Source organism: Carica papaya, chromosome 4, assembly GCF_054855325.1.
Source record: "Carica papaya isolate Zhongbai chromosome 4, ASM5485532v1, whole genome shotgun sequence".
Taxonomy (NCBI): Eukaryota; Viridiplantae; Streptophyta; class Magnoliopsida; order Brassicales; family Caricaceae; genus Carica; species Carica papaya.
This window is the reverse complement of record NC_142312.1, coordinates 30,358,273-30,378,187: the sequence shown is the minus strand read 5'-3', so window position 1 is coordinate 30,378,187 and position 19,915 is coordinate 30,358,273. Positions and strand designations below refer to the sequence as shown.

General features: G+C 34.3%; 2 protein-coding genes and 1 long non-coding RNA gene across 3 annotated transcripts; 2 read left to right on the top strand and 1 right to left on the bottom strand.

Moving 5' to 3' along the window:
- Positions 1-1,603: 1,603 nt before the first annotated feature.
- On the bottom strand, positions 1,604-3,364 carry LOC110812341 (uncharacterized). The gene is made up of 3 exons (XR_002539269.2): positions 3,150-3,364; positions 2,941-3,047; positions 1,604-2,214 (listed from the first exon to the last, which is right to left on the bottom strand). It is a non-coding gene; the product is annotated as an uncharacterized LOC110812341 (long non-coding RNA).
- A 6,729-nt stretch (positions 3,365-10,093) lies between these two features.
- LOC110812254 (putative 2' cyclic ADP-D-ribose synthase BdTIR) lies at positions 10,094-11,321 on the top strand. Its single transcript, XM_022038981.2, has 2 exons — positions 10,094-10,705; positions 11,009-11,321. Exons 1-2 carry the CDS (start codon positions 10,206-10,208, stop codon positions 11,109-11,111), a joined length of 603 nt encoding a protein of 200 aa, XP_021894673.2. The 5' UTR covers positions 10,094-10,205; the 3' UTR covers positions 11,112-11,321.
- A 4,979-nt stretch (positions 11,322-16,300) lies between these two features.
- Positions 16,301-18,723, top strand: LOC110812261 (ABC transporter G family member 9). Its single transcript, XM_022038987.2, is given in 4 exon segments — positions 16,301-16,683; positions 16,922-17,765; positions 17,768-17,982; positions 18,046-18,723. Coding segments are annotated over 4 exon segments (1,809 nt in total). The 5' UTR covers positions 16,301-16,578; the 3' UTR covers positions 18,691-18,723.
- Positions 18,724-19,915: the final 1,192 nt, after the last annotated feature.

The following is a 19,915-nucleotide window of genomic DNA, read 5'->3' as shown; positions in this document are numbered from 1 at the left end:
CCAGTTGTTCCTATTCCTTTTATATATATATATATATGTATCGTTTCTATAATTTCTTCATTCAAGTTTTTCCATGCGCGTAATCATAGGAGTAATTTTTTTTATATGTTATATATATGTGATACTCTTTCTTACTTTCTTGAAGTTCTTTAATCAGCTTCTTGCTTTGTATGGATATAGTTATAGTAGTTCTTTCTTCTTTGTTTGTATAGATATTTATATACATATACTTATGTTTCTTTTATATTATATTTCTTGCATTGCAATCAGCTTCTTGCCATTTGCCACTGAGATTCATCAATATTCAAGACTTTTGTGAGAAGATGCTGAGTTCTTGTTCCAAGTCCTCATTAGAACCATACAGTACTTGTCCACCATCATCAGCTGCTGCACACATAAACTTTAAGATTTTATTTTCTTGCTCTTTCCTTGTATGCCATCTGTTTCTTGTATTCGTGAAAGTATATATATATATATATATATATATGCATGTATATAGGAGTAAAATTAGAACTAATGCTTCTTTCATATATATTATATTATATTATATGAATCACTTCTATAATCCATCATCTGAAGGATTCCACCTCCATCAGTTTCCATGCATACGTTTGCAAGTCTTTAATTACCATTTCTTGAATCTGCAAGAACGGTCCAAATTTTATTTGTGAATAATGTTGGGAGAAAATTTAATTTTTCTTTTATATATACATTTTTGAGCTAATAGGTGAATATTAACTTGATTACTGTAATATTAAATTTCTATATTTGTTACTTTATATTTTATATTAAAAATATTATTTAACAGTTTTATTTAAAATTATTATAATTTTTTTAATTCACTCAAACGATTACATACTCGTAAAATTAAAAACAAAAATATGGATAAACTTCAACAATTAACAAAAATTAAATTAGTATATCATCAACAAGATAACAACACTTGAAAAAAAAATTAAACGTTGATGTAGAAGACCATAATCAATATTAAATCGAGTGCATCAATTCGTCATTTTTAATGCATACTACTAATAATATAAAAATAGTTGAGGATATGACCATTAATGCACCCTTAGTAGCGGGAGACATCAATCCATTGGTCACTGCTACACACTTGGCGGCAGAGTATAATGATGGAGAAATAGTTGAGAAGATGATCGTTGCTGCACCTTTGCGAGAGAAAATTGAACGAAATGGCAACATCGTATTTGATATAGATTAATTGTGGAAGGAAATTAAACGGAAAGACAATTTCATAGTTAATAGAAAAGAATTGCAAAAGGACATTGAATGGAGTGACAATCTCGTAAAAGAATTATTAGAGAACTGTGATGAGTAATTATATTAGTTGAAGATTAGAATAGGGTCCAATATGTAAAAATTTCAAATAGAAAGACTTTAAAATGAATGGTTTGTATGTAAAATTGTTTATGTTCATTATATTATTATTGTTATTTCTATCTTTCTATTTCTTTTTACTTATTTAAAATTTATTAAATGATTTATTACATTAGAGATACTACACATAAAGTAAATTTTAACACATTACAATGCTGATAGAGACAATACAATTCATAACTACAAAAAATATCGAGAAAAAAAATTTAAAAAAATAATTTAACATATATTTGAAATAGATAGATTGGTATCGAAGCATAGTTATTATGATATTTATCGATGTCATTCTTACATACCGAATGTTGGGAAAACACACAACCAAATCTGATCCGAGACAAAGGGGCATACTAGAGAATCCCAGGGTGTTGCTGTCTGGGCAAACTGAAGGTTGTGTTAGAACCATGTAAGCAGAAGCATTATTTCGCTAAAGCAGTATCATCAATTGTGCATACTGTTTTTGAGCGATCATGTTGTGGTCTCCCAATCCATTTTCCTCAACCATGGGTGAAGTGGAGACCTGGTTAACAATTAACATTTTGCCTTCCCACGCAATGCAGCTTGTTTCCTTTAGGGTATCCATGAAGTTTCTAGCATTCCTCCACATTTTGTCCAGACATCTCACAGTGTGCTATGACCGGTTTGTTTGAATTGGCCTTGAAGCACCTCTCCACAGAATGGCCTACTACCTCACAGTGTGAGCAGTAATACTTCTCTCCAATAGCAACAGTAACTCCAGTGTTTTTGTTTGGCTCCTTAATGCTAAAGGCTAGAGCCTGTTTGGTGCAACATCCGTCGATATTTCCTTTCATTTTCTTCCTGTTATACAATTTAGTACACCTCATTTAAGCTCGGAAAGGATTTTATCAACAAACATGTGCCTTAATGTCTTTATATATTTCGTTCAGTCTCATCAGAAACTTCATCACCTAATCTCCTCGCCGGTGTTCATCAAAGGGAGCTCTAAGCTTCAAAAAATAAACCTCAAAAGTGCCATTCTCCTATACTAGATTAGCCATTGATCGTTTCACTTCATGAATTCTAGGGCAATTACTTTGAGTATGTCTTTATTCAAGTACATTTCAAAGTTGAAAAGCAGATTCAACACAAAAGGTACTTCATTTAATGTCAAACAGACACTGTTATTTGTATCCACGTTGTTATTACGATATCATTACAATGCAGCCAGTGTCCATGAGTGGGCTGTTTGGATCTACAGATTCTCTAATACTTCCATCAGTAAACACTAATTTGTTTTTTTATTCTAAGGGCACGCTTCATAAATCTAGCCCAAGAATGGTAGTTCATAGAATCCAACAACTGTGTTATAATAGAGCACCGGAGCTTTCATTAGTTCCCATGTAACAAGGGCTACTAGGGTGTAAAGGGTCCCGGACCCCTCTGCTAAAAAAATCTGGCTGTTGGGTTGCATTTGAAACAAAGTTCTCATTCTTCATTGCTCTAATACCATGTAAAGTTTCTAGCCCTAAATCTAGACGAGAAACTGGCAAAAATGTAAGAAAAATAAGCAAAGAAAATGCTTACCTGCACTAGGAGAGGAAGGCTCATGAGAAAGACGAAAACCTTAATCGCCATCTCCAGAATCTCCTTCCGTACATCTTCTTCAACAAATAAAACAATTAGCTATCCATCTGCCGGCGAGATTCACGTGCACCAACAACACATACACGTACGATCAATGCCACAACCACACCATTTGCATAAATATACGCACAAATTGGCATGACGCATACCTGAGTCATTCTCGGAACTCTGTCCACGCTCCTACTTCATGCAATCCTTAAAAGGAAACAACATTATCTCTCTTCCTCGATCTTTGGAGGTCCAACCAAAATTGACCTAGCCGCAAGCCATCTAACCTTTTCCCTTTTCATTGCATCACAGCACCTCCGCTCTCTTCTCCGTCATTGCAGGAGAAAGGAGAAAAGAGGGCAAATGTTGGTAAAGAAACCCCAATCTCCACCCCCCTATACGGCTTCCTAATACGCCACCGTTTTGGGACGCCAGATGTCAAGTTGGGCTTCGGGCCAATTTTGACAGGGCTAAGTGAGCTGGGCCGAAATAAAGGAGTTTGGGCTTTGGAATTTCAGGGTCTCTCCTTTTTTTTTTCTTTTTAGCTCGCACAATAATAATAATAATTAATATTATTTAAAAAATTAATTTCACTTATTACCGATTAAATCACAATTAATTAACGTTTGAAATAATTAAAATCTATTGTGTGTATATATTTATCCTTTTAAATTTACCATAAAATTGCTGGTATGAATTTTCTATTTGTATTTTCAAGCGTACACATGGTTGCTGACCTGACCAAATGTTGAATTAATTTATGAAGAATATATAATAAATAAGCATATACGTAGCTGTATATTCATTCTATTGATAGTTTTCATTTTAAGTTGAAATTCGTCCAAAATTTTGAACCTTAAATTCACCCGACCTATTCAATTGTCTTACATATATATATATATATATATATATTTGGTCCAAACAAAATTATCTTTAAAGATATTGAACTTAGAATAATGGTATTCTTTGGGAAGTGAAGTTTCAAATGAATTTACTTGGATTAGTGACGTTAGAGGAGCGGCTAAGATAACTGAATTTATCAAAACAGAACTCACCCTTCAATGCAAGATGTATTGCTCTAAAATTATTCCACACCATCATGTAGAACTTTGTTCCTCAAAAGTATTCTTGAAATTATTGTAACTATAGACATATATATATATATATATATTCATATGTTTACTAAGACATTATATACTTCTTGTAATACCCGAATCCAGAATTTAACCACGTGGAACGATGACTATTTTTAAAAGAAAAATTAGAAACAGTAGATCAAAATGTAAAAAAAAAAAAAAAAAAATCGGTCGCGTGGGATGACCCAGTCAGCAGCTTCGACGAACCAGAGCACGCCGCATGACAAATCACGCTGATGTCAGCGCTACGTGAGAGAAAAAGATAAAATTTATTCATACCCACTCGGAATTCGATTCCGAATCTCTTTGTGGCTGTATAAGAGCAAAAGTGACTGCGGGTAAGCCAAAAACTACAGACAAAACCCGGCGGAGCCATCGCGGTCGAAACCATAAAACTCCTTCGATGAGTTCCTTCCCGTTTTCTGTTTCACGTAATTTTTTGACCATTGTGTTCACTGTTCTTTTATATGCAGGTTAGCTGAAGAAGAAACCCCAACCGCGAAGGAGAACCGGTAAAGCCACCGCACCTGGAGACCCCCCCGCTGGTAGGTTCGGTTTTTTTGTAATTTTCGGCCAACTAAGGCCCCATAACGTATTTTTTTTTGCATGGATACGTGTAAAACCAGTCAAAACTAACTAGACCGAGGCAAACCCTCGCCGTGGGCAGCGGAGCCGACGCTAAAGCACAACGGTGGCGCGTGCTGGAACCCTAAAATTGGCCAAAAAGAGTTTTCGACACCGATTTGGGATTTTAGGAGTATTTTTAGTTGCGTGGTAAATATTTTGAATTTTCGTAAAAAAATTCAAGAAATTCAAGACCCGTTAGGAGGCGTGGTAGACAACGTAACATCTCCAAATACCGATCCAGGTAGGGATCCATCACTATATTCCCTGTTACGGTAAATAGAGGCTTAATAATTGATAATTCTATGTTTTGTAAAAATTAAAAAAATTTCTAACAATAATTATAAGTCATTAGTGTAACTGAAAAACTGGTAAGGGTGCAATTGCCCTAAACTCGTCTATGTGGCTATTTATTTTCTTGTACTGCTTAAATTACTTATTGTTCTATCGTATGAATTAAATTATTATATTTAATTGCTTTCTCGTTATTAATTATCCAATTATAATTTTTATCTGATTGATTGAGTTGAAATAAGGACCCTAATTATGTTTCTTAATTGTTAAAATATAAAAATGTACTATTTGCTTAAATTCTGTTTGATTGATCTGTGAATATAAAATAAGATGTTAGTAGGCGATTAGTGATTACTTATTGATGGGGATCTATATATGAAAGGTTTACTAGGTACCCTAGGAAAGGGTGGACGGACCCGGTACATAGAAAAACCTTACTGTAGACAATATCTCAGCCGTACGGGGCTAAGGAGTCCCATACCAGAAAGGTTGGGGGATATGGTTCACTCTTATACCGAATGGGGTATCGAGACGGTGGTGTATTTGGCACCCATTACTGGAAGGGGTATGGGAGCGATCAGATAAATTTACAAATCTAGATATTGAGTTCATGAGTAGGGAGATATTCCTATGGACCCCCAGGAGTCCCAATGAGCAGGTAAAAAGGAAGAATGACCGGTTTTACTCACTTATACATAAAATTATAAATGTTATATGGGTGTTTGTCTTATATGTTGATTTTGGAAAATTAGTGACGGTAAGTGTAGAAATAACGTTTTGATATTAAATGAATTTACTTATATTAAAGACTTTATTAGTTATTTTGTAATTTTTACCAATCTTTGTTTTTCGTATCAGTGATTAACGTGATATTCTTACTGGACTAATGTAACTCACTATTCTATTAACTATTTGAGATCAAGAGCACTAAGATCCAGATCCCGATTAGCAAGAAGGTTGTGAGTAGTTTACCTCCCGGACCCATTCAAGAGCTAGTGGAGATTAAATCCTAGGACATTTATCTATTCGTTTTAAATCATTTATTTATTTTTTTTACAAACCACTATAGTAGGAACATTCCCGTAACTCTATTGGGCATTCTAATTTACTGTGTAAGGAATGTAACCCTAACATTATTATTAACTTCCGTATTTAAATTATAAATTCACTTTCTTTAAATTCTGGGTCTTTACAATTGGTATTAGAGTCGTGCTCCTTGGAACCATTCCTTACACAAAGATTTAAAAATACTAAAAACAAACTATTGCCCTTTCTTGTGAAATGTAAGTACAACGATATGAGGAGAGGAAGACCTCTACAAAATCGAATAGCCCGGGATAGTTCGCTTCGAGAGGATGTTAACTAACTTTTTGAGATGTTAGAGAAACTTATCCCTGCCTAGTAGGCCTGTGAGGAAAGGAGGGAGCTGCCAAACCCTCCCCCGCTACTATAATTTGAGTTACCCTTATAGTAGGAAGATCTAGAGCCACCTCAGTACAACCCTGCTCCTCCACTGTATCATTCGATACCACCATAGGGCAACCCAGTCCCTCCACAACACAATCCAATCCCTTTTCCACGGAACTCAGTTCCACCAATGATGGACCCATGCTACATTGAAAGGGACGAAAGACTAAATTCATATACCTTTATGGGGGTATCCTCTTTTGAAGAGGCCGAGTATTAGTTAACTGAGACAAAAAAGACCTTTGCGACTCTTGGGGTGGTTCTTAAACAAAAGATTGCACTTGCCACCTATATGCTCGTGGGAGAGACAGATTGTTGGTGGCAGCTCAAGCAGGCTACACTACCTATTCCAGTCACTTAAGAATAATTCCTGATGGCCTTCAATATAAAATACCTCCCAGAGCACCTCCGATATTTAAAGAAAATAAAGTTTGCACACCTAGTCTAGAGTAATATGACTGTGTCGAAGTATGCCCGAAGGTTCCTAGAGTTGGGCTGGTATTCTCCTAAGAGCATGATAGGTGAATGCAGTAAGGTAAGGAAGTTCGAGTGAGGCCTCCGTCCTGAGATCAAAAAATAGCTGTACGTATTTGAGCGCAGTACCTACTCAGCCGTTTTGACCAAGGTACAACTAGTGGAGAGGAACCTTCGCATTTTTCTTCCAATAGTGGAGAATTTCATACCCTCAGTTTCACACTACAGACCAACACCCATTACACCAGTTCAGCAGAACAAGAGGTCTAAGTCAGTGACTCAGGCTCCTCCTCAAGATCCGGTAGCAAGACGCGGTAAGACTTACTAGCATTGTGGCAAAGATTATAGGGACCAACTTTACTATTGTCTTAATAATTTCTGCTACATATGTGAGAGTGCCTAACACTACGCGAGAGAGTGCCCAAGAAATTAGAACCAGGCCAGACCTCCTATCTAAGCCAAAGCTAACAACCTCACTCAGCAGGATGCTGAAGCCAATGCAGACGTGATACAGAGTACGTACACTATCTGTAATCACCTTGTACATGTTTTGATTGATACTGGTGCTTTATATTTATTTATCTCACATGCTTTTACACTAAACTTAAATGTATTATCTGAAAAACTTGATTCTGCGTTGTTTGTGTCTTCTCATAGGAGTAGAACACCACTAGGGAATGTTATATAGAAAGTTTATATTATAAACATAGCAGATAAAAAATTGAGTGTGGACTTACTAGAGATTGACACGGAGGACTTTGATGTAATTTTAAAAATAAACTGGTTAGTGATGTATCACGCCACCGTAGATTATTTTCACAAGAAACTTGTATTCAACCCTCGTAATAAAGAGTCATTTATAAGTTAATAAAAATTTTAAATATTATTCTCTCATGACAATTTCCTTATTACATAGTACTTTAACTCGGTTTCTTCTCTACATTAGGCAAACCCAAGGAAAAAATTTGTATTCAAAAGATCCTGACAGTTTCAGACTTCCCGGATGTGTTTCCTGATGAACTACCCAGATTGCCAGTAAATAGAGAAGTTGAGTTCACCATAGATTTAACATCAGAAAAAAAAGAATTTGCTTTATTTCATTCTAAAATAAACTAGACTATAAAATACTGATATGTTTTGGCTTATATGTAAAATTAAATAGTCTAGTCTTTAATTCGGTCTCTGTGACACTTTTGGTTCATAATTTGGTATAATTCTAAACTAACGAACAATTTTAATTATAATTGGTCATTGCAAATGTGAATAATTTGTATACCGTAATGTGGAGTAAGTTGTGCAATACAACAATTGATAAGTGAGATCTTTAATTTATAGGAAGGGCTTTATCTCAATAAAAGACTTAGAGGCACTTTTAGCTTGTGGCTTTATACTGTAGTTTGGTCAATATGGTTAACAAGGAAAGATAAACTTTTCAATACAAAAATAGTATCCCTTAAAAAAATATGTGGATTTCATGTCAAATTGCTTGGTGGTTAAAAGTGGTATGTTCTAATTTCTTTTTGGTTTCTTTTCTAGATTTTAATGTTTCCTTACCGATGGTAAGAGATAAATAGTTGAAAACCCAATTCATTGAATTAAATGTCTTGGTAGATCCAGGTTAAGGAAGAACAAAGTTTAATATAGATAGTTCAACAAGGGAAAAAATAGTATTGGTAAGTATTATAGGGTGTTAGAGAAATATGGTGAGTCTACATAGTGTTTGTTCTCTAAAACTACTGGTATAGAAGATTTAAATAGTGAACCATTTCTTTTAAAAATTATTAAAATTTTTATATATCTGTATCAAATTGACGAGACTTAAAATCATGATTATCAAGAATGACTTTAGGTTGTAATGCTTATATACTCTTGGTATAATTTGAATGTTAAACTGGGGTGATAAGAGGTAGTGTTTCAATTAGGTTGCTTGTATTAGTGATTGATTATAAAAAAGTAAGAAGATATTGTTAGTGTATTAGCTGGTTGTAGTATGCATGAGGAGTACCTTGATACGGAAGAAAAAATGGATATTTTTAGGGCATTTATATCTAATGATCTTTTCTTTGATATAGATGTGTTGGTGATATACAATTTTTTTAATAATTTACTTTTACAAAATGATACCTTTTTTTTTTAGTTTTTATGTGTTAACTTTTAAAAATTGAGTTTCAAAACTATATTGTCGAAATTATTGATTGTATTATGAACTATAAGCACAACTATTTTAACTTTATACATCGTTAGTTATCTTGTTGTGATGTGTTTATTAGATATCTGATTAGTTTTATGTACGAGACTTTATTTTCAATTGTGCGGTTTTATTTGCAAGAGTTATTTTATTTTACGATATTGCATGGTTTATTTTAACAAGCCACTTAATTTTTTTTTTCTTTTTTTTACTTTTATTTCGTAGTGCAATTTTGTTTCCATATATTATTTTTGTGACCTTACTGGATATATTAATTCCTTTCTATATCTAATGTGCTTCTGCTTTCTTTCCAAGCTTCTTCTTTGATGCAAAAAGATGTGATAAATGTTGACCGCAATGGGTTTGACCATGGGCTTATTTTTGTTGATTTTTATATATGGTTGATAGTTGTGACTTTGTATCATGATACACTAAGATATATTATACTTAATATACTTATCTATACTTTCCAAAGTATTCAAAAAATAATATAATAACCAAGAAAAAGAACAAAGGCAGGCAAAAAGACAGACAAAGAAAAACAAAAAGTTCAATTGCTCAATTTCGTATTTGAAGGGATCAAAATTAGTTATTCCATAAATTCAATGGAAGCAGATTAATTATATAATACTTATAATATAATATAATATATAGAGCGTTTGGTCTAATTTGTCAAATGTATTTGCACACTTGGGGTATATTGATTAGTTGATTAATTCTTGAAAATATTCTTGTCTCTCCTGCCAAAATTAAACACACGGCTACCTTGTTAATTAGTTCCTATGGAATTTCCTCCTTATGACATTCTTCTTTCTTCTTCAAATTCAACTCAACTAGTAGCCAACCCTTTACGGGCGCCATTATGTATATATATATATATATATGTCTGTATGTATGAGATAGTACAGCAAACCAGCTGAAAAACAAAAGTAATACATACATACCCTAGCTAGCTTACCTTACGAGATACAGAAACAAAGATCAAAACTAGGGTTTTAATTTACAGAAGACGGAGAAGAAGAAACAAAAAAACCATGCAGTACCGATCAGCAGCGGTAAACTTCCAGCGCCATTTCCTAGCTTCCAAAAACAAAACCATGCAGATGGTGAAGAGCACCATTAATGAACCCAGTTGCGACGTCTTCATCAACCACAGAAGCGTGGACACGAAGAGGACCATCGTTACTTTGCTTTACGATCATCTTTCTCGGTTAAATCTGCGGCCATTTTTGGATAACAAGAACATGAAGCCTGGAGATAAGCTGTTTGATAACATCAACTCCGCCATTAGAGACTGCAAGGTGGCTGTCACTGTGTTTTCCCCTACCTACTGCGAGTCATACTTTTGTCTTCACGAACTGTCGCTAATAATGGAGTCGAAGAAGAAGGTTATTCCGATCTTCTGTGACGTTAAACCGTCACAGCTTCAGGTCATGTACGGCGGAAAATTCTCGGTGCAGGAGTTTCAGAGGTTTAAGTGGGCTCTAGAAGAGGCTAAGAATACCGTAGGCCTCACGTTCGATTCTTTTAAAGGGTAATTTATTTCCGTCAACTTTCTCATTTTTTCTTTGTATATATATAAACTCGTTGGAGGATGTTGTTTTCCGGCCTCATATATAAACATATATACATATACATATAGGCCAACTTTCTCATCCTTTCTTTTTCATTTTTTTTGCTAATGATTATACGAACTCTGAATATAATATATATATATATATATATAAATTATACACTATATAAATTTTTGATCGTACATTTGTTACTTACAATATATAAAGTTCTTCTGAAATTATAACATGTGATTAAAAACTGAAAATCTAATTTATGTTTACAGGAATTGGTCGGAGGTTGTAACCAACACTTCAGATATTGTGATTCAAAACTTGATGGAGATGGAGGAGAAGCAGATCAGGAATAGCTGGAAGACTAGTACATAAATGGCCGTTTAAAACGGTGCATTTCGGTACTGGCAAGACGGAATGCAACCATATATATCGAACATGATACAGCACCCTGTCTGGCTGTGTAATCTAATTTGCATACATATATAATATTATTTCGATTAATTGTTGGTATTATATATGTTAATTAACCTTGTAATATTCCTTTCTTTTCTTTTTTTAATTCCAGTTTTCTATCTTTTGACGTGGTCGATTTATAAATGTAATGTTTCTTTACATTGTATATTAAATTATACATATGTTTTTTTATTTCTTAATAAAATTCAATATACATTTAAATTTGTATACTGATGTTGCAGTTTGAAGAAGAAAAGAACAAGAGAAAATTTTCTATCTATTGACCGATAAAAGGAATGTTTACACAAGTATTAATACTGCCAATACACACATGCACACTCAAGATGGATTATGAATATCTCATATATATATATATATATATCTTAAACAATAATGCAAAAGAAAAAGATTGGTTGGTAAAGGCTTGGTAAACAAATTACAAGAAAGAAATCCAAGACAATAGCGGCTACAACAATTGACTGTGAAGAGAGGAAGCTTAATTTAAATTTAATTTATTTTCTTTTATTAAGAATTTTAATAATTTAAAGTTTTCCTAATGCAAGTCATATTAAGTTATTAATTAAGTTTTTGAAGTATAACCATATACACTCGAAAGATCATATATATACTCGAAAGGTCATCTCTAAGATTTAATCGTACGATGTCATTTGTCGTTATCGAGGAGAGGCAAAATGGATCCCCCCATTGCATGGATAACACACACAAAAAATCTAACAATAGCCACAGCAGTTATGTTTGCTAGGTGACCCACACTTACAAACACCTATCTACATCTAAATTACATTTTAAACTCTATCTATGTGCAGTTTCACCGTGCCCGCTGAACTTCAGCCACACACATACATATTCCCCTCCTCGATTTAGATTAAACGAAAAGGTATCTAGGGTCCACACCCTATTCACTCACATCCTCTCATTTCCAAATTCTTATTTACTTTCCTCTTATTCTATTTTTCTCTTAAATTTTATTTAAATTAATCATTTCATAATCATAATTATTTTCCTCCTATTTTTATTCATTTTCTTACATTATTTTATTTCTTTTTCTTAACCTTCTGCTTAATTGCTGATTTCTTTTAAATTTAAATTTTATTCCTTATCATCAGTTCAAGTATTCCTCACTCCTTGATTTTTTAGTCTCCATCTCCTCATAAATTCCAAACAGGTTAGGGTTCACTCGTCATAGGTCCGGGTTCTGTTCTTCGTCAAAAAATCAAGTCAATATTTGTTTTATGTTTAAAACACACATAAAATTAATAATATACATGCATAAATTTAAAATCCTAATCTATATTCAGAATTAGAAATACTTACAACTACTTTGCACAACGACCTTTCCATATCTGCTTGAGTCTTCCTAGATATGCTCGAACGTCCTGTTTCATGGTACACACACAACACATATTATTTAATGCAATTTAAATATTAAACAAAGGCTAAATTCGACCGAAATTATAGACTCTAGTGATAACCCGACAAGATGTTCAGCTCACTATGTAAGGGTGAGCAATCTGCTCCCCTTACAGTCCCCGATTCTATACCTGGGGATATCAAGTTCTGTACCCGAGGAAAAGCACCTTGGTTCCCTAGTGAGCGAGTGACTAGCTGACTTCGACCGTCCATCCCGTTGTCGTACAACTAAAACAGTCACAAAAAGCTTACTTGGGCCGGCGTGGTACGATTCAACCTCAGGTTCAACTCTGGATGGTCTTCTCGGTTCCTCGCTACTCCCTTTGTTTGCTTCGAAGCTTAAATAATAGATTTCACACCTACATACCGATTGGTGCGAAATAGGAAAAGGGATTGAAGGAAAATAGAGATGAAAAGATGAAATGGAGGAACTTACCTTATTTATTTCGGTTTCCATCGTCACCCAATGCTCCTCAGCCCAATTTCCCTTTTTTTCCCCTTCCCTTCGACTTCCTCTTGCATGACCCTCCCTTCCCTTCGGTCGTTCTCTACTTTTCCCCGCATTCTCCCGCTCAGTTATGCTCCCTCCTTATCTCCTTTCCTCTTTTCCAACCTCCTCTCTCTCACCCGAGCGACTCTTTCTTTTCTTCTCTCATTTTCGAGTTTTCCTCTCAAAATGAAGAAGAAACCTTAAATTTTTCCTTATATACACGTCTCCTTGGACTGTTGGATCTTGCAAGTCTCAATCTGATCTGTTTAATCTAACTAGAATCTCATCAGTTGAATTCCTCGGACAATTCAATTAGAACTGTCCATCTCCCGATTTTTTTTGCCCCCCTTCCATTTCCATTTATGTATGCTTTTACTCACTTTTTTCTTACATATTTTTATTTAGATCCTTAAAATAAATAAAAATCCTTAGGTTTTAATATTTCTTTCATTTAGACCCTAAATCCTAATTTGATTATTTATTTATATATCTTTTTTTATTTTATTTGGGTTCGAAATATTATATGTTGCACAAAGTATTTTTATTAATTATTTCATCATAATATTTTAAGTGTACGGTCAGGACTCTAAATGAAAGTTCGGGCTATTATATCATGGGTTCCACATTATGTGTAGAAGTGGAACATCATTAGCATTAATGAAATTTTTGGATCTATAAAAAGATTGGATAGTTTAGATGCCAAAAAAATAATGTTATCTAATAACTCAAAAGTATAATTTTTTTAGACAAATTGATACTCTTGTTGGATCTTATGATCTCAAAGGCCAAAGATTAGTTAAGTTGTCGAAGATTTTTCAAATGAAATTGTGTATGAAGGAATTATTTCACGCTTTTGATAAAATCTAAAGAATAGTTAGCAATGACGATGTCTTAAATAAATTAATGCATCCAAAAAGAAATATTAATACCTTTAGTAGATGATGAGTAACCTGATTTTGATTGTTGAAAGCCAAAAGAAGAGCCTGATTGAATTTAGATTTTCATTATCATGAAGCTTGCTTAAAACCATAAAATGATTTTTGAATCTTACAAACTAATTTAACATCTAACTGGGAAGACTCCACCCGTGTCTTTTGATATCCGAGTAGAAAATCCATGCAAACTTTCTGGAAAAATCATGATTTAAGAAGGTATTATTGACGTTTAATTGTGTAAGATGCTATTGTTGAGAGGTTATAACAGTTAAAATGAGCTTAAAAGTGACTAATTTAGCAACAAGAAAAAAAGTTCCATAAAGTCCACTATCTCTTGTTGGGTAGAGCCTTTAGCTACTAATCGAGTTTTATATCTTTTGGTAGATCCATCTAAATTATATTTTATTTTGTAAACCCATCGACAACCAATCGAATACTTATTTCACGATAACTCTACCATGTCAAGTGTTGTTCTTTCCTATAGCGAGTAACTCTTCCCGTATGACTTTTCTCTTGTGATCATAAATTATAACCTGATGACAAATTTGTGGCTTAATTTGTAAAGAAACGGAGATAATAAATGTCTCATGTACATGGGACAAGCGATCATAAGAAATATATCGAGATAAAGGGTGCTCAATATAATCAGATCAAATGACATGTTTAGAAAGACTATAGTGAAACTCTAGTCGATAGGAAAGATGTCTTCTTACTTCTAAAGATCTTTAAATTACCTAATCTGAATTGGAGACCACTTGAATAACCTTAAAACCTATGGATTGTTGTTCAAGACTTGAAATATTATTGTCAGCAATAAGAGTGGAAAAAATAAAATGATCACATAATTAAGAAACAACTACATATAAAGGCCTAACAAAATATGGAAAAGGATTTGCATAAATATATTGAGGACATGCATCATATAAGAAGTTATTTATTCATGAAAGCTAAATCTCGAGAGATAAAAACTTTCTTTAATGTCAATAATTTATGTCAATGTCGCTAATATTTAGTATCAACAATAAGATCTTTGGTTGGAAGGAAAGAGAGCAATTGGGTCTTAGTTTTGATAGTTCTTTTCTTAGTTTTAATTTTTCTTTTAGGCCCGTGATTGGTAGGATTATTAATAAAGATTGTAGTTATGAGAGTGAAGTAGGAATGAAATCGAGTCAAGTTTTAAATGAGTCTTATAAAATTCAAACCAGATCCATCTACGAAATAAAAATTTGAAAACCGACTCAAGTCCAAAATGGATTGATAAAAAGTGTCATGTAGTTTAGGCAGTGCAAGTTTTGAGTTAAAACTAAAATGTCTCATGTCCAATATATAAAGTAAAATATTTTTAATATATAAATTATTATTATATATAAGCGGTTCTATTTAGATTTGTTACCTCTCTGATTTTTTTGACATACCAGTTTTGGTTGGAGCATCTTCTTAATTTCTTGCACTTGAAACATCTTTTTGCCTTAATTCCAATAACTTATTCTTTTTTTGTAACTTTTTTTTTTACTAAACAAAATTTAATATATTATTTTTTGGTTTAAAGTTTGAAATAAATTTAAAAATTTAACAAACAAATTGTGGTAAAAAAGTATTTTTATTAATAATAAACATTGATCAAGATTTATATTATCGTAATTAAATTCATCTTCTTATTAAAAATCATACGATAATTACTAAATTAAATTGCTTACACAAATTACTTCATACATACACATACATATAAATCTTTTTTTAAATTGTTTCGTCAAAGATTAATATTTACGCACAATAAATAGAAATTAATTTCTTGGGCTGGACCTATCGATAAGCCCAAGCTAATATCAATGGCTGACTCAACTCATCTCGGCCCATAACTCAGTCTGTGACTGCTATTATATTTTTATCAATAACCTCAAAAAAATTTGAATACAATTAATGATATTATTTTTTATTTCAAATTTAATATTATCAATGAACATTTAAAGTAGAAAAATTAAATAAAAATAAAATATTTTTTATCTAAATAAAAAAAATAAATGTATATTTAATTAATATTATTTATAGAATAAGGAAACTAATTATTATGAATCGGTGGTAATAATAAATATTGTTTTCGTACAAAATAATTTTTAAAATAAAATTTCTTATTAGGCTTCAGATTCTTTTGCGCAATTTGCAAACGGTTTAAAAGCTTCTAGAAACTCAAATTATTTATTTATTTATTTATACAAGGCAAGTATATATACAGCTGCCATCCAATTCAAAGAGCCGCGAATGGCTCTCTCACTACCAGACCCAATATCTCCTCTCTCTCCCATGAACCCTAACCAATTTGTCTGTATTCCCTTTCTTTATTTTAGTTATATATATGTATATGTTTACATATATGTATATGCATACATGCAGATGAAGAGAAATCAGTTCTACTCATCTTCCCCCTTTCATTCTCAATCTTTATATGTTATTTCCTTCGTCTTCTTCTTCTTTTTCTTCTTCTTGGTTTCTTGGGCTATAGAGTTGTGGGGTATCAACGGAGTCAGAGACGATGGACGTGGAAGTCAAGAGAATTAGGGAAGAAGAAGATGACAATCGTGATGAGTTAGAAACAGCCGCCATTTTCAAGAAAGCAAATCGACCTGTGACGTTGAAGGTAATTGTTTAGTTACAACCCACAAAATGTCGATGTTTATAGTTTTGAATTAATCCCGATTAGATTCTTCATGCGATAAAACTGGTTGTTCGTCACTGGATTTTCAAATCTTTAATTTACACACATCTTTATCTTTTCTGCATTGGAATCTGACCCGGAAACCGTAATTTCATTATCATATGGTAAAGATACGATGATATTTAGATATATGTGTATTTATATATGTGTACAATAACAGTTTGAGGATGTTGAATACAAAATCAAACCCAAGAAAGGTTCTGTATGGTGGAACCAAAATCGGAAAGAAACCCAAGAAAAGCTCATCTTAAAGGGAATAACCGGCGTGGTTCAGCCGGGGGAAATGCTGGCCATGCTGGGCCCATCCGGAAGCGGCAAGACCACTCTCCTAACAGCTCTCGGCGACCGTCTCGGCGCCGGCAGCGGAAAACTCACCGGAAAAATAACGTACAACGGGAAACCTTTCTCAAACGCAATGAAGCGAAACACAGGATTCGTCACCCAAGACGATGTTCTCTACCCTCACCTGACGGTGACGGAAACCCTCGTCTTCACCGCCTTGCTCCGGCTCCCAAACAGCTTGGGAAAGCAGGAGAAGATTGTTCAGGCAGAGGCAGTCATAAGCCAATTGGGTCTAAGCAAATGCGAGAACAGCATAATCGGGGGCCCGTTTTTAAGGGGAGTGAGCGGAGGGGAGAGGAAAAGGGTGAGTATCGGACAAGAAATGCTGATAAACCCCAGCTTGTTGTTCCTGGACGAGCCGACGTCGGGTCTGGACTCGACGACGGCGCAAAGGATCGTGTCGACGCTGTGGGAGCTTGCAAGAGGCGGAAGAACTGTGGTGATGACGATACACCAGCCGTCGAGTCGGCTGTTTTATATGTTTCATAAGGTGTTGGTTTTATCAGAAGGGAACCCTTTGTATTTTGGGGATGGAGAAGCTGTCATGGACTACTTTAAAGGCGTTGGCTACGCCCCCCTCATCGCCATGAATCCTTCAGATTTTCTGCTCGATATTGCCAACGGTATGCTTCATTATCTTTTTTTTTTTAATTTATTTTCATCATTATTTCTAACTTCAATTCTTTTTAATCAATCGACAAGCAGTTTAGTCGGTGGTCAACAACCTGGTGGCAACAGTTCTCCGTTCTTCTACGACGAGGCGTCAAAGAACGCCGCCACGACTCATTCTCCGGCCTCAAGATCGCTCAAGTCCTCGTCGTCTCTCTACTTTCAGGTCTTCTATGGTGGCAATCCGACCTCTCCCACTTACAAGACCAGGTAAAATTCAAACAAAACAACTTGCATTTGAATTTCTTGGCATCAATTAATTCTATCTCGCAGATCGGACTTCTTTTCTTCATAGCTGGATTCTGGGGATTCTTCCCTCTGTTTCAAGCAATCTTTACGTTCCCCCAAGAACGGATGATGCTCGAGAAAGAAAGATCTTCGGGCATGTACAGACTATCCTCATATTTCATGGCGAGAGTCTTGGGAGATCTCCCAATGGAACTCGTCCTTCCCACCATCTTCCTGACAATAGTTTACTGGATGGCTGGCTTGAATCCCACGGCGGAAAGATTCTTCCTCACCCTATTGACTCTTCTGCTGAGCGTGCTGGTGGCGCAAGGGCTGGGGCTGGCGCTGGGGGCAATGGTGATGGACCAGAAGTCGGCGACGACGCTAGGGTCGGTGATAATGCTTTCGTTTCTGCTAGCAGGGGGGTTTTACGTGCAGCACGTGCCTGGGTTCATTGGATGGATAAAGTACGTTTCAATAAGTCATTATTCGTATAAGCTGCTGATTGGATCGCAGTACGGGTGGGATGAGACTTACCCTTGTGGGAATGGTGGGACGTGTTTGGCTAGGGAGTTTGAGGCGATTAAGAGAGTTGGGATTGAGGATCAAGTTTTATCTGTTTTGGCTTTGTTGTTAATGCTTGTGGGTTATAGGCTTGTGGCTTATATTGCCTTGGGAGGATTTCAGTGAGTGAATAAAAAGTTCATTAGTAGAAGGGTGATATATATGTTTTTCTTTTTAAATTCTAATGGGTATGTGCGTAAATGTGTGTGTATATATATATTTATATATATATGTGTGTGTGTGTATATATCTGTGTGTTGTGTATAACTTGGATAAAGCTGTTCGCATTGGACCTTAAGGTGGATAATTAATGGGCCTAAAAAGCCCATCACTGAAATAATAGAGCCCGTAAGAGATATTTTAATAAATTATGTTTTTTTGTTGTATATCATTAGGATCGAACTCGGGCCGCGAACAAACTTCAAAGTGGAAGTGTTTCATCTTGGAGAAAAAAAATAAAAGGTACATACATAGCAATTATGTAATTACAAAAAATTTAACCAATAAAATATCAGTTTAGTTAATATATTATGTTTTATTTACATGTTACGAGTTCACATTCATTGAGTATGCGGAGTTCTCGACTCTGAATATATTATTATTGAACGGCGATGATCGTCTTATAATATTAATATGAGGTTCTTCTACCATCTTGTTAAGTAAGTAGTGCATCTACTTATTAAGGTACGATCCTGTGGCATTTTTCCATTCTATTTATTTTATTTTCAGTTACCTTAATTTTTATCATTCTTGATAGCGGGTTAAGTATGAAGGATTTTTATAGGATCAATTCATTTAATGCCTTTAAATAAAATTATATGAATTTATGATCACGTTGATTGACTTTGGATTCCGCATCAAACATCTTCAAACTATTGTACACATATATTTAAATATCATCGTATCTTTATCATATCAAAATGAAGATTATTGTTTCCGGATCAGGTTCTAATGCAGAAAAGATATAAGTATGTTGTGAATTAAAGATTTAAAAATCAAGTGACAGCATGATCAATTTTATCGCATGAAGAGTCTAATTGAGATTAATTCAAAACTATAAATATCGACATTTTGAGTTGTAGCTATATAATTACCTTCAACGTTACAGGTTGATTTTGCTTTCTTGAAAATGGCGGTTGTTTCTAACTCATCATGATTGTCATCTTCTTCTTCCCTAATTCTCTGGCCCTCCACATCCATCACCTCTGTCTTCATTAGTGCCCCGCTACTTCAATGCCCAAGGCACCAAGAAGAAGAAGAAGAAGAAGAAGGAGAGGAAAAAAGAAGAAGAAGAAGAAGAAGAAAAAGAAAAAGAAGAAAAAGATCAATAAAGTTGATTTCTTTTTGTTTT